General features: G+C 52.4%; 1 protein-coding gene across 1 annotated transcript in view; it reads left to right on the forward strand.

Moving 5' to 3' along the window:
- The window catches only part of FAM178B (family with sequence similarity 178 member B), a 122173-nt gene that overhangs the window by 56032 nt on the left and 43951 nt on the right, over positions 1-22190 (forward strand). Inside the window, exons 12-15 of the mRNA XM_023211292.1 lie at positions 12749-12863; positions 18803-18896; positions 20708-20884; positions 21101-21198. Of these exons, the coding sequence (XP_023067060.1) occupies positions 12749-12863; positions 18803-18896; positions 20708-20884; positions 21101-21198 (484 nt within the window). The remainder of the gene's footprint in view (positions 1-12748; positions 12864-18802; positions 18897-20707; positions 20885-21100; positions 21199-22190) is intronic.

The raw sequence follows: 22190 nt of genomic DNA on the forward strand, positions 1-22190 counted from the left end.
CAGGATGGTCTCGATCTCCTGACCTCGTGATCCACCCGTCTCGGCCTCCCGAAGTGCTGGGATTACATACAGGCTTGAGCCACGGCGCCCGGCCAAAATTAATACATATTTCTAATCCTTTAAAAAAAACAACTTAATTGAGACGTAACTGAATACATTAACCTGCAGACATTTGAAGTGTATAATGTATACATTTGACTTACATATGTGCCTATAAAACCATTGCCACAATCGAGCTAGTAAATATATTCCATGGCCCCCAAAAGTTTCCCCGTGCCTCCTCATGATTGATCTCTCTTGTCTGTAGGAAACCACTGATCTACTTTCTGTCACTACAGATTAGTTTGTATTCTCTAGAATTTTATGTAAATGGAATTATGCAGTAGGTACTCTTTGTAGGCAGTGGGTGGGGAGGGTCTGGCACATTTCACACGGAATAATTATTTTGAAATTTAAGCAGTCTTTAGTCTGTCTATCAGCTTGACAGTCTCTGTTCTTCCCCATCTTATTAGGAGGTGTCCTCGCTTCACCCAATCTGCCTTTCTTGTGGTTTGCAGGACAGCTTCCTGCTGCATCAGAGTCGCCGGAGTGGAGGCCCCATGACCCTGTCACCTGCAGGTCACGTCTTCCGTGGTAGTGGCAGCAGCAGCTACCCACATGTGTGGAGCACTTGAGTGCCTGGGCCCTGGACCCCATGCCATTCTCATACCGGGTGCCCTTCACTCCCTGATTCCGCAGGGCTAGTCCCATTGTCCTCAGGCCTGGAGCGGCGGGCTGGGATCCAGATCTGCCACGCCAGCTGCGCTCAGTCCCCGTGCTGGTGCTGTGAGAATGTGGTCTAGACCCAGATGGGCGGGAAAACACTTGGAAGACCACCCAGGAGACCCCAGGGCCCAGCTCCCTCAGAGCTGTCATGTGCTTGGTGCAGCCTTTTCAGTCTCCAATTAGAATTTGATAACAGTAATTCAGCACCATAATCTCTGTTTTTTAAAAACATACTATTCTTGGATATGATAATAAAAGCAGTTTAATTGAAAATAATAGATAACATTTCCAGAGAGCTTAATTTGTGCTAGGGCCTATCTCATTTAATCACCACAACAACCCTACAAGTAGATACTATTATTGTCCCATGTTACAGGTAGTTGGGGGCTGGAAAGCCTGCCCACGCTCCTACTGTGCGTGCAATGCGTGCCTTCTCTGCGGTCAGCCAGCCCTTGTTCAGCTCATTGTACCTCACCCTCTCTGACTATCTGTGCTGCAACCTTCCCGCATTTCTTTTCTTCCATCTTCCTTCTGCCACAGGGCCTTTGCATGTGCCAACCTCTCCACCTGGGACACTCTCCTCCTCCCTGCAGCAGCCCCCTGACTTTGCCTTTGTTTTTTTGTTTGTTCATTTGTTTGTTTTGTTTTGTTTTGAGACAAGAGTCTTGCTCTGTCGCCCAGGCTGGAATGCAGTGGCGCAATCTCGGCTCACTGCATGCTCCGCCTCCCGGGTTCACGCCATTCTCCTGCCTCAGCCTCCCGAGTAGCTGGGACTACAGGCGCCCACCCCCACGCCGGCCAATTTCTTGTATTTTTAGTAGAGACGGGGTTTCACTGTGTTAGCCAGGATGGTCTCGATCTCCTGACCTCATATCTGCCCACCTTGGCCTCCCAAAGTGCTGGGATTACAGGCATGAGCCACCGCGCCTGGCCTTGTTTTGTTTTTTTTTTTTGAGACAGAGTCTCACTCTGTTGCCCAAGCTGGAGTGCGGTGGCACAATCTTGGCTCTCTGCAACCTCTGCCTCCCGGATTCAAGTGATTCTCCTGCCTCAGCCTCCTGAGTAGCTAGGATTGCAGGCGCATGCCACCATGCCTGGCTAATTTTTGTATTTTTAGTAGAGACAGGTTTTCGCCATGTTGGCCAGGCTGTCTCAAACTCCTGACCTCAAGTGATCTGCCCGCCTCAGCCTCCCAAAGTGCTGGGATTACAGGTGTGATCCCAGCCTGGCCTGACTTTCTTCTTAACTCCATCTCTTCCTCTGGGTTATGGGCTTCTCCAGCATCACCTTCTCAAGGAGGCCTGCTCTGCGGGTGTGGGCCGCCCCCTTGCTTCTATGCTTGGTTCCCTCTTCCACTCATTGTGGCTTTAGTCATAGTTGATGGTGGGTTCTTTGAATAATACTGGCTCTCCCAATGGGTTGTGAGCTCCAGAGTATGGGGACCATGGTTTTCTTTTGCTTTTAGTTTTATTTATCTGTTGGGTTCCTGGCAGCTACGTGAGCAGGGATACGGTAGGACCCAGGTGGTTTTTGCTGAATGAATCGGGGGGTCTCCAGAAACACTGGTCTCCCGGTGGACAGCGGCATCTTTTCCAGATGGCTGCTTTGGTCCTCTGTGGCCAGTTGGCTGTGGAGCTGCGTGTACTGGCCAAGCTCTGATGTGCTCTCTGGTCCTCTAACATCAGGACTTGGGGTCTGTTGGCCCTGTGGGGACAGGCATGCATGCTTTACCCCAGCTTAGCCGGCATCTCCAGAGTCTCGCTGCCTGTGGCACACTCAGCTCCTGTCCCCTCCACTGCATCCGACCACCTGTACAAGGGGACCCTCAGGTACCGCGTCATCAGTTGCTGGTGAGGCCCAGGTGAGTTCATTCCCTTAGGACAGTACCTGTCACCAGGAATCTTTAAAGCTCTCAGGTGATTCTCATGTGGACCTGGGGCTGATATGCTCCAGGTTTTGAGGACTTTGGCCAAGCGCGCGAACCTCTTGCAGGAGTGGTGGCCAGGCAAGAATGGGTGCTTTGCCCACCGCTTTAGCTCAGGACTCTCAGCCCCCACTTTTAAAATGAGGTGCAAAATAAATTTGAGTGACTTAAACTTGGAGAGCACTTTTTCGTTGTTGTTGAGACAAGGTCTCACTCTGTCACCCAGGCTAGAGTGTGATGGCGCCATCAGGGCTCACTGCAGCCATGACCTCGACCTCTCGGGCTCAAGTGATCCTCCTGCCTCAGCGTCCCTAGTGGCTGGGACTACAGGTGCGTGCCACCATGACCGCCTAATTTGTTTGTATTTTTTATAGAGACAGGGTCTCACTGTGTTACCCAGGTTGGTCTCAAACCCCTGGGCTCAAGCAATCTGCCTGCCTGGGCCTCCCAACTTGTGAGGATTACAGGTGTGAGCCACTGTGCCCAGCCCAACACTTCTTAATGTTGGACTTCTAGACACTGATCGGAGGATGTCTGCAGCTCCCCCAGTACTCAGCCTCCGGCCCTGGCAATTTTCAGCTATAGCTGAGCATTAAAACGTATGATGCCTGTGTCCCTGCCTCTGAGATCAGTCTGAGGCACAGCCTGGGCATGAGCATTTTGAAGCCTCCCATGCTGATTCCAGTGGGCATCCAGAACTGAGAGCCCCTGGGTTGGTAGGCCATGGGCAGCTGGCCCCAGGTGTGGCGAGAGGGGAGCCAGGGCTGGCATCTGAGGATTCCTGCCCACGCCCACCACCCTCATCACCCGCCACCCTCATCACCCACCAGAGCACGGGAGGGTGGCCCTGGGTACTGCTCTGGAGCTGGCCACGGCTTTCCCTAGCTCCGTGGAGCCCAAACTTGGCTGTGTATTAGAATCACTTAGAAATTTTTTAAAATTCCAAAGCCTAGTCCACACCCCAGACTAATTAAACCACAGTTTCTGGGGGTAGGGCACAGGTGGCAGTAATTTTTGACTCCCCCTAAGTGATTCCAACGTGTGCAAACAGGCCGGGTGTGGTGGCTCACACCTGTAATCCCAGCACTCGGGGAGGACAAGGCGGGAAGATTGCTTGAGTTCAGAGTTCCAGGCCAGTCTGGGCAACATAGTGAAATCTCGTCTCTACTAAAAAAAAAAAAAAAAAAAAAAATCTGAGCATAGTGGTGTGTGCCTGTAGTCCCAGCTACTCTGGAGGCTGAGGCAGGAGAATGGCTTGAGCCCAGGAGGTTGAGGCTGCAGTGAGCTGTGATTGTGCCTTTGCACTCCAGCCTGGGCAACAGAGCAAGACTGTGACTCAAAAAAAAAAAAACAAACAAACAAATGTGCAGACAAGTCTGAGAACCACTGTGTTAGGCTCTCAGCTGGGTTCTTGATTGAGATGAGAGCAACCACCATCATCCCTTCCAGTGCTGGGTCTGCTGTGCTGCCCAAGACAGTGTGTGTGGAGACCTGTCTCCTTCTGCCGTTGTTTTTTTTTGAGACGGAGTCTCGCTCTGTCACCCAGGCTGGAGTGCAGTGGCTGGATCTCAGCTCACTGCAAGCTCCGCCTCCGGGGTTTATGCCATTCTCCTGCCTCAGCCTCCCGAGTAGCTGGGACTACAGGCGCCCTCCACCTTGCCCGGCTAGATTTTTGTATTTTTTAGTAGAGACGGGGTTTCACCGTGTTAGCCAGAATGGTCTCGATCTCCTGACCTCGTGATCCGCCCGTCTCGGCCTCCCAAAGTGCTGGGATTACAGGCTTGCGCCACTGCGCCTGGCCTATTGTTATTTTTTTAAAGAATACTTTTGTTGGCCAGGCGTGGTGGCTCACACCTGTAATCCCAGTACGTTGAGAGGCTGAGGTGAGTGGATCACCGGAAGTCAGGAGTTCGAGACCAGCCTGGCCAACATGGGGAAACCCTGTCTCTACTAAAAATACAAAAACTTAGCCAGGTGGGGTGGTGGGCGCTGGTAATCCCAGCTACTCAGGAGGTTGAGGCAGGAGAATTGCTTGAACCTGGGAGGCAGAGGTTGCAGTGAGCTGAGATCACACCACTGCATTCCATCCTGGGCGACAAAACAAGACTCTGTCTCAAAAATAATATTTTTGTTGTTATTGTATTTTTAAAAAATGACCTTTATTTTTTAGAACAGTTTTGGGCTTACAAAAAACTTGATCAGAAAATAGAGTTTCTGTATACTCTGCACAACCAGCCACCCACCAGTTTCCTCTATTATTTACATATCATATGTTAGTGTGTGTATATGTTACAATAACAGTACATTATTAACCGAAGTCCATAGCCTAAATTAGGGTTGTGTTGTGTAGTTCTATGGATTTTAACAAATGACCGGGTGTGGTGGCTCACACCTGTAATCTTGGCACTTTGCGAGGCCAAGGCAGGCGGATCACCTGAGGTCAGGAGTTCAAGACCAGCCTGGACAACATGGTGAAACCCCCTGTCTACTAAAAAAGTACAAAAATTAGCTGGGCGTGGTGGTGCACGCCTGTAGTCCTAGCTACTTGGGAGGCTGAGGCAGGAAAATTGCTTGAATTCGAGAGGCAGAGGTTGTAGAGAGCCGAGATTACACCACTACACTCCAGCCTGGGAGACAGAGTGAGACTCCGTCTCAAAAAAAGAAAACAGTATAGTATAGATGTGTTCCTCCTTAATGTGTCATATGGAATAGCTTCATTGCCCTAAAAATGTCCTGAGTTCTACCTGTTCATCCTCCTTCCCCGTCTGGTCGCCTCCCACCCCGCTGCCCCACCCACGTTCCCGGCAAGCACTGCTATTGTCACTGTCTCTATAGGTTTGCCTTTTTCACATATCCTGTAGTTGGAATCACACAGTATGTTGTCTTTTCACATTGGCTGCTTTCACTCAGCAATAAGCATTTCAGGTTTTTCCATGCCTTTTCGTGGCTTGATAGCTCCTTCCTTTTTTATTGCTGGATAATAATCTATTATGTAGTTGCCCCATAGTTTATTTGCTCATCTCTTGAAGGCCACGTTGTTTGCCTCCAATTTCTGAGAATTTTGGATAAAGCTGCTGTAAACATGTACGTACAGCTTTTTGTGTAGGCGTAAATTTACAGTTTATTTGAGGAAATACCAAGGAGCACAATTGCTGGTTCGTATGGTAAGAGTCTGTTTAGCCTTTTTTTTTTTTTTTTTTTTTTTGAGATGGAGTCTCACTGTCGCTCAGGCTGGAGTGCAGTGGCACCATCTCGGCTCACTGCAAGCTTCGCCTCCCGGGTTCCTGCCATTCTCCTGCCTCAGCCTCCTAAGTAGCTGGGACTACAGGCGCCCACCACCATGCCCGGCTAATTTTTTTGTATATTTAGTGGAGGCGAGGTTTCACCGTGTTAGCCAGGATGGTCTCGATCTCCTGACCTCATAATCCACCCACCTTGGCCTCTCAAAGTGCTGGGATTACAGGTGTGAGCCACTGCACCCCGCTGAGTCTGTTTAGCTTTGTAAGAAGCAAGCAGACTACTTTCCAAAACTTACATTTTACATTCTTACCAGCAATGAGTGAAAGTTCCTGTGGCTCTGGGAGGCGGAGCTTGCAGTGAGCCAAGATCGTGCCACTGCACTTCAGCCTGGGAGACAGAGCGAGATTCCGTCTCAGAAAAAAAAAAGAAAGTTCCTGTTGCTCCACTTCCCTGCTAGCATTCGATTTCTCTGTTTCATATTATTCCAGAGATCAGGCATATTCCAAAACCCTCCAGTTCAAAAATCCAAACTGGGGCTGTTGGGGCACAATGGCACCCGCCTGTAATCCTAGCACTTTAGGAGGCCGAGGCAGGTGGATTACCTGAGGTCAAGAGTTCGGGACCAGCCTGGCCAACGTGGTGAAACCCCGTCTCTACTAAAAATACCAAAAAATTAGCCAAGTGTGGTGATGTGCACCTGTAGTCCCAGCTACTTGGGAAGCTAAGGCAGGAGAACTGCTTGAACCTGGGAGGCAGAGGTTGCAGTGAGCCGACATGAAGCCACTGCACTGCAGCCTAGGCGACAGAGCAAGACTCCATCTCCAAACAAAAATAAAAACAAAACCCAAAAATTCAAACTGGGAGAGAATCTGGTAGATCATTCATTCGTAGACATCACTGGAAAACTCTTAGGTTAAGTCTAAATCAGTCTCAACCTTTGCTTTCCAAACTTGGGAGGGTGGTTTGCTACTACTACCTTCCTGAGTCATGCTGAGGGAGCTCTGTATCCTTAAAAACAAGCAAGAATGCATGCTTAGGTGGCCAAGTGAGAAGGCTATTGCCTGGAGCTGAGGCGTAACAGCTGGGCCTCGACCAGCCGTGCTGGACCATGATGTGACCTTGAGCATGAGAGGCACATGCTAAGAACAGCACAGCGGAAAGATGGGCTCCTGAGATCCTGTAGGTACAGTGGGGTATCTGTACCGGCTGTGACCTGCCTACCTGCAGACTTCTTTTTTGTCAAAGAATAAAATTCTAGCTTTTTGAAGGCCAGGTGGGGTTTTTTCTTTTGTTTTTGTTTTTGTTTTTTGATTTTGGTCCTTTTTGTTGTTTGTAGCCAAACCTTATTCTAGCAGATATGAGTGATTCTGTGGTTTGGCACAGTGTCGCTGTGTCCCACACACCGGGGGCCTCGAGTGCTTGCTGGTATTAGGTGACACCAGGCAGTGGTGTGAGTTACGGAAGGGCAGGGGGAAAGGAGAGGTGCCCTGGGGATGGCATCACCCGCCCTGTATACATTCCTATGAAATAAGCAGGCCAGGGGCCTATAGAGATGGTGTTGGCAGGCGCAGAGTTGGTTACAGCAAGGTACGGAGGTTGTTCACGGCACCACAGAAAAGGCCTTGGGCTCAGAGTGAGTGGGGAGAAACAGGAAAATGAAGGCACCCTCGGAGCTGGCTGCAGAGTACAGAAGAAACAGAAAGAAGGTTCCAAAAGAATGTGGGTACAAGTCTAGAAAAGAGCCAGTGAAAGAGAGACCAGGAACAGCAAATGGTCAGCATTTCTCAGTCTCCCTAGACACACGGTTTTCACAGGGAGAGGCAGCGTCAGTCTTTGGGAGAACGCCAGTCTGCTTGCATCCTGCGCGTACGCTGTCATCAGGAGCAACAAAATGTGCATGTTTTTAAAATGAGAAGTGCACATGCCGTAGTTTGGGGATACAGGATTTTGTTGTTTTGTTGTTGTTGTTGAGGACCTGGCTCCCTTTGGTTATGACACTCCCTGTTTTCAAGTCCTGTGGCTTCCCTTCATCCCTGGTCCTTGCTCTAGTCTTCCAGGCCGGCTGATCTGCCTCTCTCTCGCCCCCACCCGCCTCTCCATACTCACCCCCAGCCCCTGGGCCTTGCACCCACTGCAGCACCCTGGGCTCCTTGCTCAACCTAGAAGACAGCAGTGCTCCCTGGCCTCAGGTCTCTGCCAGGCTCCCCAAGTCACTTGGTGCTCCAGCGTCCCCTGACTACCCTTCCTCCAAGCCACGGATGCCACCGAGCATCATTGTGTGTATGTATCTTGCGTGTGTGTGTTGCGTGTCCCCCACCCAACGCCAGCACCCTGAGAGCAGGGCTGCTTGTTCTGTTCACCGCTGGGTCCCCGGCATTTAGAATGGCACCTGGTGTTTGCTTGCCATTTGCTGAGTGAATGCACAGTTGAAATGACTAAAGCTAAAGCTAATTGACTAAAGCTGGCAATATTGAAACAAGTTTAAATTTAAGTACAAAAGTGCTGCAGGAAGATAAGTGATTAGATCGGGGAGGATACGAAAGAATTGGATTTTAAGCCTCGCGTAAACATTGTGAGCCCTGTACTCCAGTTAGGATCAGACTCAGTGGAGTGGGTAGCTTGCTCTCCTTTAGGAACCAGCCTCCTGGCCCCTTGCCATTAAGGCTGATGGGGACCTCCCCTCCTCCTATGGGATCTCGGGTTCAGAGAACGAGAACTCAGGCAGATGGTGCTGCTTGGCCCTCCCAGTACAGCCACCCACCAAAGCTCATTCACTGTTTGATTTGGGAGTTGGGGAGAATAAGAACAGAGCCTGCAGACTCCATCTCCTGCTGCCAAAGCCCTAAGGCCCAGGATGAGAATGGGGGGGCACGAGGGAGGCCCAGAAGTGGGTCAGGAGCATGGTCTTGGAGCTGAGGCTGGCACTTCCAGTGGCCGAAGAGGTTCTTGAGATGTGCATGGATTTCCAATTCCATGTAAGGGGTGCCAGGAGAACGGTAGTGAATTAACAGCTTCTTCCACGACACAGATGGAAAAGTCACTTTTATTTTAGGCCTGACAGTTTTCTTCCTCTGTCTCCCCCCACACCCCCAAGCGTCAGTTCCATCTCAGAAGAGTAACCTAAAGGGACGCCTGCAGAAGCACAGCCTCCACACAGAGCCCAGAGGCTTTGGGCTGTTCACACTGGCTTTTTTTTTTTTTTTTTTTTTTTTTTGTGATACGGAATCTCACTCTGTTGCCCAGGCTAGAGTGCAGTGGCACAATCTCAGTTCACTGCAACCTTCGCCTCCGGGTTCAAGCAATTCTCCTGCCTCAGCCTCCTAAGTAACTGGGATTACAGGCACCCACCACCACGTCCGTCTAATTTTTTTTTTTTTTTTTTGTACTTTTAGTAGAGACAGGGTTTCACCATGCTGACCAGGCTGGTCTCTAACTCCTGACCTTAGGTGATCCACCCACCTTGGCCTCCCAAAGTGCTGGGATTACAGGCATGAGCCACCATGCCCGGCCCATGCTGGCATTTTAAAAGACACAGTGCTCTGGTGCTCCCCTGGGCATCACCTAAAATGACTGTTCTGAGCCTGGAGGAACTGAGTTGGGGAGCTGGAGCCTGGCAGCCTGGCGTCTGAGTTTCCTCTGTGTCAGCTCTCCAGAAAGCCCTCATGGGGAGAAACAGAGCTCAGGAAAAGCTGAGGGCATGGCCCACTTCTAAGCAGTGTTAATTATGGGCTCTGGAGTGGTATTTTCCTGTCCTCAAGTCACCAGCCTCCAGGGCTGCTGATGGGGACTGAATTGTCCCAAGGCCTCCCAGACCCCTCCTCTGACGCTGCTCCTGACACCTTGGCCTGGCTTGTGCTGTGCTGTGGAGCGGTTGCTGGGTGGGAGAGGGGAGAAGGGATGGTGTCCGGTGGGAGGCTGGCAGAGTGGGCACTGCTGCCTGTGAGTCAGGGGGTTTCACAGCAGAAGATGCCCCTGTGTGGGCTGCGACGGGGATCTCGAGGGGAGGCAGGCACTACCCCCTTTGGGTCTGAGGCTGCTGGCAGGAGGTTCCAGCCCACCTGGGCCTCCTGGGGCCTCGCCCGAGGTTGATTGTCTTCCCCTCCCCGGAAAGTTCACCTGACCGCCCACAGGTGCATGCACATACGTGCACAGTCCCCCGAAGGCCCTGGTGAACAGTCTGTCTTTCCAGTGGAGTCTCATTGTGTTTTGCAGACTTCATTCTTCCCAGCTCGTTTGTGAGGCGAGTAAGGGGTATCATTACCACTCTTTACTTGTTAAGTTGCCCAAGAGAGGAAAAAAAAACAAACAAGAAAGTTTTTCCTCCTCCGAGAGTCTAATTACTTGTTTGGTAAGTCTCAACCCGTATACATTTCCAAAGAGAGACACTCGACCCTGCCGAAGAAATGTCCTTGGGCAGGTTTCAGAGACCCTCTGTCCGCCATCCTGCCGTCTGCCAGCGCTGCAGCTGGGCAGGACTGTTGCCAGCACTTTTCAGTGAGCTTAGGAAACTGATTCTTGCAGTGGTCCTTGCAGAAGTCCCCACCCCGCTGCAGCCATCCATGCTCTGTGCCTGTTCTGCCTCCGTCTGGACATGCCACGCTGCTTTGTGCTGCCCTGCCTCCATCTTTTCTGTCTGTCAGAAAAGAGACATTCCCCTTCCACCTTCCACATTTCATATTCCTTGTCTTGTCTCCTCACCACCCCCAGGTAACACCTGCCCCTCGGAGAAGGCTCTGTACCTTTTACCTGCTTTGATTTTTGCATAAAGACATTCACTTGTATTTCTTGATCTGGCTTCTGTTCCTCCTAGACCATGAGCTCCTTGAGGTCCAGGTCTCCTCTAACTTGCCTTTTTATCTTCCACACCTGGCTAGTTCGTGAACACAGTGGAGTGTGCTGAAGTGGGTCCTCAGGGTGGGATGCTCACCCTCTAGAATGGTGAAGGCTCAAGTATGTGCTTCTGATGTGTCCCTAACCCAGCTTCCAGGTTCTTGATTCTGATGCCCTACCTGCTGTCAAATTTAACATCTTTCTTCTGGATACTGCCAGCCCATCTTAGGACTTGTTGTCAGTCTCCCTGTCTTGGTCCATTTGAGCTGCTATGACAAAGTACCTTAGACTGGGTAATTTATAAACTGGGAAATTTATTGCTTACAGTTCTGGAGGCTGGGAAGTCCAACATCAAGGTACCAGCAAATTTGGCGTCTGGTGAGAGCTGCTCTCTGCCCCAAAGATGAGGTCTTCTGGCCAATTCTTCATGTGGCAGAAGGGTAAAAGGGGCAACCAGCTCCCTCAGACCTCCTTTCTTTATCAGGGCACTGACCCCATTTGTGAGAGCTCCATTCTCATGACCTAATTTTCCTCCCAGAGGCCCCACCTCTTGATGCTATCACACTTGGGATTAAATTTCAATATACGAGCTTTGGAGTCACGTAAACACTCAGAACATAGCACTCTCTTAGCTGTGTACTACTTGGTCAGATTTGGTTTGGATTCTCTCCGTTCATTCATTCTAATTCTTCCACGCACTGGCTACGTTTTTAGGTATGGGGCCTGTAGAGATGACCAACACAGATGTGGCCCCTGCCCTTGTGGGACTCTGTTGTACTGGGGAGAGACAGAAGGAGAAGCAAGTCAACTGCTAAGTCGGATAATGTTGAGGAATGAGAGCAGAGTGGAAACGTAGGCTCTGCTCCTGGATGGGGCGTGGGAGCTCACGGTGCAGAGAACACGTGGGGTGGGAGGTCTTGGGCAGCCATCCTTAGAGAAGATGCCTGGACACATTCTTTTTTATGTTTCTACTCTTCTGCTTGTAAGAATGTCCTTAAGTAGTCGGACAGAAAAAAAAATCTCCTGAGTATGTAAGGTTCTTCCTGTTTGTTGATGTGGTCAGATTTTTTTTCTGTTTGTTTTTGGAGAGACGGAGTCTCACTCTGTCGCCCAGGCTGGCGTGTTGGAGTGCAGTGGCACGATCTCAGCTCATTACAACCTCCGCCTCCCGAGTTCAAGCAATTATCCTGCCTCAGCCTCCTGAATAGCTGGGACTATAGGCACATGCCGTCATGCCCGGCTAATTTCTTTTGTATTTTGGTAGAGACAGGGTTTCACCATGTTGCCCAGGCTAGTCTCGAACTCCTGAGTTCAGGCCATCTGCCTGCCTCAGCCTCCCAAAGTGCTAGGATTACAGGTGTGAGCCACTGCGCCTGGCTGATGTGGTCAGACTTTATCATGGATGTTTGGTTAAATCGGTCAGGGGAAGCTGGTCCCCACAGCGCACACTTGCCGAGGTGACATGCCCCAGGCTGTGGGAGGCAGGCGAGGTGTGCTCCCAGCAGGGATGGCGGACCGGGGACACCTAAATATTGCAGCAGCAAGAGTGCTGCAGAGGCCACAGTGGGCTCAGCGCCGGCCTCGGTGCTTTGCCGCAGAGAGTCTAAGGATGTGAGCCTGGTGTCCAGTGAGCCTTGTAGCTCGGGGCCTGTGGCACAGGACTCTTGGTGTCACTTGGCTGTGGGCAGCCGAGCACCCTGACCACTGCCTGATGTGGATGGCCAGATGATCAGGGAGCAGTTGTCCCAAGTGCAGCCATACCTTGAAGACCAGGTAAGAGAACATTCAGGAAAACATTGACATTCACAAAACTCCAGAAGTACTTGGAAACCACCAGTTGCTTCATTTCCCCAGGCAATACCTGTGGTGTCAGAGAAGGCAGAAACTGGTTACCTTGGGCCAGGGGTCAACGGCCAGCCCCTTTCGTGGGAACGGTGCGCCCTGCCCTCCGTTCCCCGCTCTAACTCTCTGTCCCCTTTGGCCTGACAGGTGAAGACATGCACCTGTGGTGCCCCTCACTGCAGGAGGTCAGGGAGGCATTCCACAGCCTGGGTGCCCACAGTCCTGCCCTGTACCCTCTGGGGCCCTTTTGGCACGGCGGCAGGTGAGTACTTCTCCTTCCTCACTGCCTTTTTCTTTCATTTTTTCTTTAAGAGACAGCATCTCTCTCTCTGTCACCCAGACTGGAATACAGTGGTACAATCATAGCTCACTGCAGCCTCCACCTCCCAGGCTCAAGTGATCCTCCCACCTCAGCCTCCTGAGTAGCTGCCACTGCAGGCACGCACAGCCACGCCTGGCTGATTTTTAAATTTTGTGTAGAGGTCGAGGGGTCTTCCTATGTTGTCCAGGCTGGTCTTGAACTCTTAGGCTCAAGTGATCCTTCTGCTTTGGCCTCCCAAAGTGCTGAGGTTACAGGTATGAGCCACCCCACACCCAGCCACCTGTTGTCTTGTTTGTTTAGAAGGTGCTGGACTCAGGCTCTATCCCATGTGTAGGAAAATACAGAACAACCACACACCGCCACCTGTGGATCTGAGTATCACACCAAGAAGGAATTTCCTTGCTCCCAGCCTCAGGGAGATGGGAAGCCCCCGGGATGGATGAGCCTGTTTTTGGCACTTTCTGACTCAGCCTCTGCTGCCTGCTCCTCTCTGGTGAAACCCAGACTTTGAAGCCTGGTTAATATCCTTGCAGACACATCCCAGTCTCTTGAGTCTCTTCAAGCCACTTGTTTGGCCCCTTACCTAGTATCCACTTGGGAACAGCAGGGCATGCTTTTACGTTCCCACAACCCTCAGTTTTGTGTTGTGAGTGCCCCCGTTGAGCCCCCGGCTGGCTTGCTGGTGGACAGTCATGATCATTTGCCTTTGCTTGGTCCCTGCCTGCGGGGAGGAGCGCCACGTGATGCATAAGTAGCTCTGGTGGGCGGATGGTGACTTAGCTTAAGGTCGTAAAAGTGTTATATATCATCATCTTGTTCTACACATTTTAGCACATCCAAACTCTCTTGAGAACCCTTGGAGAAGGTGATTTGAGATGGAACAGAGTGTTTTGAAGCCCGGAGGGGCTGTCGTATAGGACTCCCCCAACCCCCTGCTTCCCGCTGACAATCTCTCAGCCCCAGGAGGTGCCAGGCCCCCCGCTTCCCTCACCTCGGCGGGCAGATGTTCCTCTGCATGGAAAGTGGGAGCTCTCCTAAGAACCTGTTCAACGACTGTGTTTAGCAGTTGTCTGCCAAGCCAAACCGCACTCAGCTCTGCTATAAATACCCCACACATGTGCCAGCCTGCCACGCTCCTGCCCCTTTCCCTCCCGGAGCTCGCAGCTCCATGTCTGGTGTAATGAGCCACTTGCCTCCTCCTGGCACAGAGCTGCAGTCGCACACCATCTTGGATGAGCAGGGGAAAGAATTACACTCAGAAAAACAAATGAACGTCTGAGGCAGGCAGGGGCCGTGGAGTCCAGAAGAGCCACTTGTGACTGCTGTAATGAGTGTCCCTGTGTCCTCGTGGGAGTGGGAGGCGGTACTGGAGACGCAGCCACCAGGTCTCGCTCTATTCTGCAAAGAGCTGCTTCCCCCACTACCTCCCGGTTCTCCTAGGATGTGACTGCGGCCTGCCCTTCGTGCTGTGGAACAAGTCTGTTGTCTCCAGAGGCAGAGTGGGCAGGAAGGATGAGAACTGTGGCCCTTTAAACACATCTTCTTAAGTACTTGGGAACACAAACCCCACCATGCAGACTTCAGCTTTTCCAGATGCAGTTCAGCTTTGTGTGGGAGGAAAGCAGAGCTATGTTGTCCTAGATCAGAGCCCAGGGAGCTGCCAGGGCCTCATGTCGTGTCCCAGACACACCATTTTAACATCTACCTCTGGGCCCCAGAATGTTGGCCTGGCTGTTGACACCATTTCCCATCAGAGGATTCAGAACTCCCTCAAGGACCTGACTGACAGCCACAGGGGTGAGTTCTCTGCTGGCTCTGGGAGCAGGCTGGGGACCACCTGCCAAGCCCCTCAGGGCTGGGAAGGCTTTCCTGCTTGGAGCCCCTACACTGTGTCTTCCTCAGGGTAGGAGGATGGCGAAAATGCTTGGGTAGGTTTCCTGGACTGCTGCTTGTGTCATGGATTGGAGGGTGACCCCTCTGGGGTATTCAGGAAGCATCAAGGAGGTTCCAGCATCTCCTCCCCAAGGGCACGGCATCCTTCATGGATGCATGGGCCACAAGAGAAACCCCACGGCAGGCCATCTTCTCCCTGTGGTCCTTCTTGTCCTGGCTCCTCACCAATTCGGAGGCTGTCTTGTGCGAGCTGGCTCCACCCAGGCATCTCTTTTCTGCTGACTTCCAGGGATGCCTCCATTCAGGGGAACAGATGCCTCTGGGGCTTCTCTTGGGCTACCCACAGCACCTCACAATGGCCAGGGGTCAAAATGAGGGACTCAGACATCTGTGCATGGCCCCACCGTGACTGGGCTGTCTCTCTAGTTGCTCTGAGACACGTCTTCCACCATTTCTTCCTAATCTCGGATTTCCTTAAAAGCCATCACCATCTCCTATCTAGTGCTTCTGGATTTCTGTTCAGAAAGATGTAGTCCTTCCACAGCTAGGCCATGCAGATCCCCTGGCATCCACCTTGTTGGAAACAGTGGCCCTCTGCTCAGTCATGAGACTGGGGAGGGGAAATGGGAGGACGTTTCGGGGAAAGGATGGAGCATGGATATGAATGGGAAGAGGGTGGTGGGGGAGCTCGTCAGCATCCTCAGAGGGGCTCGTGCCCACGTTGCTACACAGAATGGGCCTTGCCAGGTGCCCCCATCTCCCCCAGGAGCACAAGGGAGGTCCTTGGGTAGCTGTGCGTGGTCCTCCAAGGCTGTTCCTGCTGTCAAGCCCAGCTGAAGTTAGAGCCTGCTCCGATACACAGGCCTGGCCACTGAAGATCAAAAGCCTGAAGCTGTTTCCTGGTGCCAGAAGCCTTGGCCACTTGGTTTTCTTTTTTTCTTTTTCTTTTGAGACAGAGTTTCACTCTTGTTGCCCAAGCTGGAGTGCAGTGGTACAATCTCAGCTCACTGCAACCTCCACCTTTGGGTTAAAGCAATTCTCCTGCCTCAGCCACAAGGGATTGCAGGTGCATGCCACTATGCCTGCTAATTTTTGTTTTTTGTTTTTTTTTTTAGTAGAGATGGGATTTTACCATGTCGGCCAGGCTGGTCTCGAACTCCTGACCTCAGGTGATCTGCCTGCCTCGGTCTCCCAAAGTGCTGGGATTACAGGCATGAGCCACCACGCCCCGCCAGCCACTTGATTTTCAAAGGAGCAGCCTAATGCAGAGGCCAAAGGGGGAAATACACGACAGTTAACACATTGACAGGGCGTCCTATCAAGCGCAGGGGCAACTGGTTGAGGAGGCAGCTCTTGGTTAAGGCGGCAGTGGTTCTCGTACACTGTACCTGCCGTCTTTCATCTGAGAACGTCGGAATGCCATACAGATGGTAACTTCGTTATGTTTTCAACTTTTGGGGGAAGATGCGGAGACCTGGGTAGAGGTCAACGACGTGTCCCTCATAAGGTTAATGAGTATTGAACAGTGTCTCTGAGACAGAAACCCAGTTCCTGGGCGCTGGCCACAGACCCTGGAGCCAGGCGTGGGACCGATGAAGCTGCTTTCCTCATAGAGTCCAATGGTGGGACCATCAGCTCACTCTAACCTGCTGAGCCCAAGAAGGGAGCAGGGATAACAGGCCGTTGAATTCCCTGGCTGTGACCCCTTGCTGGCAGCCCCTTGCCGGCAGCTGATCAGGGATCGTCCGATGCTGCATCTCAGAACGGCAGCCGCAGATGCCAGCAGTTCAGTCAAGTGATTCCTCCGAAGGACACGGATTAGAGGACCCCATTATATTGCCCATGAGCCTGTGGGCCCACAAAGTTCTGGAACTCTGGCCTCCCCTTCACTTGGGGAGGCTGACATTTCCTTCCAAGGAGGAAAGGGCTTTCCCCCAGCCACACTCCCTCTCCAGCTCAGAGAATACGTGTCACCACCTCACACCTTCAACGTTCCTTCTCCCCTTGGCAGCATCTCTCTCCTGCAGATGTTTGTCGTCGACTCTGGCTGCCCATGCTGACAAACCTGAAAACACACCCTCCTATGGGTGCACGTGTTGCACGCTCAAGGCTGGGACAAACCAGAGCTCCCCCTCACATACTGGCACAGGCCCAGCCTGTGCCCAGATGTACAAATGCCAGCCTCACCCATTCAAGTTGTGGCCCTAATAAATGCTGAAATCTGGGAGAAGGACTGAGCCCAGCCCCTGTCTCCACTCTCCACCAAGTTTGGTTTGTTGGCACCAACTTCCTGGTACTTCAGAGACAGATCTCCTCCTTCCCCTCTGAGGTCAGCGCCAAGTGAAGAGCAGAGACTTCACATGAGCTGTAGGACAGCGCTCTTCCTCCCCTGTGCCAGGGGCCTGCCTGGAGCCTGCTGTCGTCAGTAGTGTGGTTGTCGCCGGTATCTTCACTTAGCACTGTTAGCAGGAACCTTAAGCCATTTCTTAAGAGTGGAGAAGGGCCGGGCGCGGTGGCTCAAGCCTGTAATCCCAGCACTTTGGGAGGCCGAGACGGGCGGATCACGAGGTCAGGAGATCGAGACCATCCTGGCTAACCCGGTGAAACCCCGTCTCTACTAAAAAATACAAAAAACTAGCCTGGCGAGGTGGCGGGCGCCTGTAGTCCCAGCTACTCCGGAGGCTGAGGCAGGAGAATGGCGTAAACCCGGGAGGCGGAGCTTGCAGTGAGCTGAGATCCGGCCACTGCACTCCAGCCCAGGAGACAGAGCCAGACTCCGTCTCAAAAAAAAAAAAAAAAAAAAAAAAAATGGAGAAGTGGGTGAGACAGCAGAGGGGACCCTCACCATGAGCTCATTTAGCATACTGGAAATCAACTGTGTTCATTTGGCCACAGAAAGGGTGAAGGTGATCGTGCCCAGGCTCTCATCCTGTGAGTGTGGGCCTGGGAGGGAGGCTTGTGGGAAGGGTGGTGAGACTGCCATCCAGTAAGACCCACCAAGGCCCCACTAACTAAGCATCTCACCACCCTGTGTGTGGCTTGGTCTTTAAAGGGGGCGGAGCGGGGGATTTTTCTTTCCCCAGCCCCGGCCTCTAACATCACCTGGTGCTTAGCCAGATCCGGTCCATCACTCGGGGAAATGCCATGCTGGGCTTGTCAGCAGATAGCACATCAGCTCAGGGTGACACCTTTGGAGGAGGTTTTCAGGGATGTTTCTATTCTGATTTCCGCCATACTTCCTGTCTTACGAGGCAGCCCCCATGACAGCTACCACGTGGAGCACTTTGCAGTGTATGCAGGGTCAGCCTTGTGGAGCGGACCCAGGGAGGACTCGAGGACTTTGCGGGGATTGGAAGTGTGCTTTTCTGGTTTCCAAGTGCTGGAAAACTAAAGCTGGAGGCCTCACCTGAGTGGTAACATGTGGGAGCTAGTCCCCAAGGAGCCCCCCGCATGCATCCCCTGCTCCTAGCGTTCACACGGTTCTGTAGCTGCCTCCTACACCAAGTTAGGTTTGGCCTGTGTGGCCAGCAGAAGAGATGGGATGTCACCTTCAAGCTTAGGTTATGAAAGGCTGTGGCTCTGTCCTGGGCACATTCTCGCTCCTTCTCTTTCTCACCGCTGGCTTTGGAGAACCAGTGGCCATATGGAGAAACCCTGCGGAGAGGCCCTGGGGCCTGCGGATCAGTGACCAGGTAAGTGAGCCGGGAGGCAGGCCCTCCAGCCCAGTCAGGCTCAGGTGACTGCAGCCCCACCCAACACCTTGAGGGCAACATCTGAGGTATTGGGCACCCTGAGCCAGGACCACCCAACGGAGCTGCCCCTGGATTCTTGGCCCTCAGAGACAACATGAGATCATCTGTGTGGAGGGATTTGCTGTGCCCAGCAGATGAGCAGCCTCAGGGCAGCAGTGTCCCACCTTGTGCCTCACTCCTGCTCCTGTGCCCTGTCCTGGGTTTCCCATTGTCACTGTTGTTGTCTTACCGCAGAGTGCTTCCAGGCGAGGCTGGCCTGAGTGAGAACAGGGAGCAGGATGCTCCCCAAGAGGTGGCCTTGGACATCAGCCTGGGCCACATCTACAAGGTGAGTCGAGCTGCCTGCCTCACCCAGGGCACTGTCGGCTCGTAGTTCAGACCCATTCCGCAGCTTCATTCGGGGAGCGTCATGGAGAACCTCTGGCGAGCTCAGCACCACGGCAGGCACTGTGCTGGCTATAGGCTGGATGCTACAGAAACCGTGTTACGGGAAGCGGGTCCTGATCTAGGCCCCAAGAGGGGGCTCTTGGATCTTGCACAAGAAAGAATTGGGGCCAGGCGTGGCGGCTCATGCCTGTAATCCTAGCACTTTGGGAGGCTGAGGCAGGCGGATGTTTTGAGGTCAGGAGTTCCAGACCAGCCTGACCAACATGGTGAAACCCCATCTCTACTAAAATTACAAAAAAGTTAGCAGGGCGTGATGGTGGGCACCTATAGTCCCATCTACTCAGGACGCTGAGACAGGAGAATCGCTTGACCTTGGGAGGCAGAGGTTGTAGTGAGCTGAGATGGCACCACTGCAGTCCAGCCTGGGCGACACAGTGAGACTCCATCTCAAAAAAAAAAAAAAACGGACACAGTGGCTCATGCCCATGCCAGCACTTTGGGAGGCTGAGGCGGGTGGATCACTTGAGGTCAGGAGTTGGAGACCACCAGCCTGGCTGGTAAAGATGAAACCCCATCTTTACAAAAAATACAAAAATCAGCCAGGCGTGGAGGCTGAGGCAGGAGAATCACTTGAAACCGGGAGGTGGAAGTTGCAGTGAGCTGAGATTGCGCCATTGCACTCTAGCCTGGGCAACAAGAGAGAAACTCCATCTCAAAAATAAAAAGAATTGGAAGCAAATCCACAGAGTAAAATGAAAGCAAGTTTATTAAGAAAGTAAACTAATAGGCTGGGTACGGTGGCTCATGCCTGTAATCTTAGCGCTTTGGGAGGCCAATGCGGGTGGATCGCCTGCAGTTCGGAGTTCAAGATCAGCCTGGCCAACATGGCAAAACCCCATCTCTACTAAAAATACCGAAATTAGTTGGGCGTGGTGGCATGCGCCTGTAATCCCAGCTACTTGGGAAGCTGAAGCAGGAGAATTGCTGGAACCCGGGAAGCAGAGGTTGTAGTGAGCCAAAATCGAACCACAGCACCCCACCCTAGGTGACAGAGCAAGACTCTGTCTCAAAAAAAAAAGCAAAAGGATAAAGAATGGCTACTTCATAGGCAGAGCAGCCCCAAGGGCTGCTGGTATAGTGTTTTTATGGTTATTTCTTGATCATATGCTAAATAGGGGGTGGATTATGACTTTTCCATGAAAGGGATGAGCAATTCCCAGAACTGAGGGTTCCTCCCCTTTTTAGACCACATAGGGTAACTTCCTGACGTTACCATGGCATGTGTAAACTGTCACGGTGCGGGTGGGAGTGTCTTTTAGCATGCCTAATGCATTGTTAGCATATAATGAGCAGTGAGGCTGACCAGAGGTACCTCTAGTCATCATCTTGGTTTTGGTGGTATCTGGCCGACCTCTTTCCGCCAACCTCCTCTCTCATCCTATAAGAACACCTGACCTCCTGGGAGTGCAGCCCAGCAGGTCTCAGCCTTATTTTACCCAGCTCTTGTTCAAGATGGAGTCGCTCTGGTTCAAACACCTCTGACAAACACACACTCCACACTTGTGCCTGCCACCCAGGACCCTGCAGGGGCCTCGAATCCTGGCCTCACTGTTTCCTGAGCTCCTACCCAGCATGACCGCGGGGCTCACAGTACCATCCCTCCTGCCTAAGTGTCTCCCAGGGAACTGGTCCTCGAAGTCCTCTCCCGTTCCCCCACGGCGTGGCCACCCTTGCCCTCTTCTTTTTCTCTAGTTTCTGGTGCTGTGTGCCCAGGCCCAGCCGGGGGCCTACACTGACGAGAACCTCGTGGGACTGATTGAGCTGCTGTGCCGCGCCGGCCTGGACACGGGGCTCCGCCTGCTGCCCAAGGTTGACCTCCAGCAGCTTCTGCTCTTGCTCCTGGAGAACATCCGGGAGTGGCCGGGGAAGGTACCACACGCCCAGAGCCTGGTCCTCAAACAGCTTCATCACTAGGGACCAGGGTGGCCCCTAGAGTGCCCTGGGTGGGGATGGCAATGCCTGGAGGTTATCGGAATGCCCCTGGTGTCTGTGACTGCCCACTTACTCCCCTGTGCGGGCTGGGAGGCGAGAGCATTGGGAAGGCAGCGTCCCCATGCAGCCCGTGGGATGTCCCCTCTCCTGCAGCTCCAGGAACTGTGCTGCACCCTGAGCTGGGTGTCTGACCACCACCACAACCTGCTGGCCCTCGTGCAGTTCTTCCCGGACATGACCTCCCGGAGCAGGTGGGTGCTGCTCCCCTGCTGCCTCCTCCCTCTCACATGCATCTTTGCGGGTTCTTGCAGGAATCCAGAGTCCTCCCCATCAGCCCCAACAAACCTCCCCCGCCCAATTTCTAATCCCCAGGAGGGAGAACTAAAAATATAACTCTCTAATGAGTTCTTTACAAATGAAAAAAAAAAAAGCCTAATTTTCTTAACGTGGTCTTATTAGCAAAACAATTGCCTCGTGCAATTAGCTCCTGCCTGCAGGGCCCCCACTCTCCTTTCTTTGGGGCTCCCTCCCCAGTCTTCAGCTCCTTATTCTGACCTCAGCTGAATTATGTCCCCTGATCACCCCATTCCCACTTGCACACTCTCGATTCATCTTTCTGTTTTCTTTCCTGCCTAGCATTTACTCCTGCCAGAAATTATGTTACTCTTTGTTTCCTTGTTTATGGCTGTGGCTTTCCTCGAAGTCACCTCTACCAGAACAGCTCCTTTGTCAGCGCCACTGCCATATTGTCCCGGATCTAGAACAGTGCTTAGCGTGCTGTTTAGTGCTCTGTAAATTCTTTTTTTTTTTTTTTTTTTTCCGTGGGACAGAGTCTTACTCTGTGGCCCAGCCTGGAGTACGGTGGCACGATCTCGGCTCACTGCAAGCTCCACCTTCTGGGTTCACACCTCAGCCTCCCGAGTAGCTGGGACTACAGGTGCCCACCACCTCACCCGGCTAATTTTTGTATTTGTAATAGAGACGGAGTTTCACTGTATTAGCCAGGATGGTCTAGATCTCCTGACCTGGTGATCTGCCCGCCTTGGCCTCCCAAAGTGCTGGGATTACAGGCATGAGCCACCGCGCCGGCCTGTAAATTCTTTTTGAATGAATGAAGTGGGTAAACAAACTCAGCCAAGGAGGAAATAAGGCCCACTGGCTGGATCTGGCCCTGCTTCTCTCTCCACCTTCCTTCTCCCACTTTTGGCCACAGTCTTACGGAATTGCCTGCCTTTCCCAGAGC

The sequence above is a fragment of the Piliocolobus tephrosceles genome, chromosome 15 (genome assembly GCF_002776525.5).
Source record: "Piliocolobus tephrosceles isolate RC106 chromosome 15, ASM277652v3, whole genome shotgun sequence".
Classification (NCBI taxonomy): domain Eukaryota; kingdom Metazoa; phylum Chordata; class Mammalia; order Primates; family Cercopithecidae; genus Piliocolobus; species Piliocolobus tephrosceles.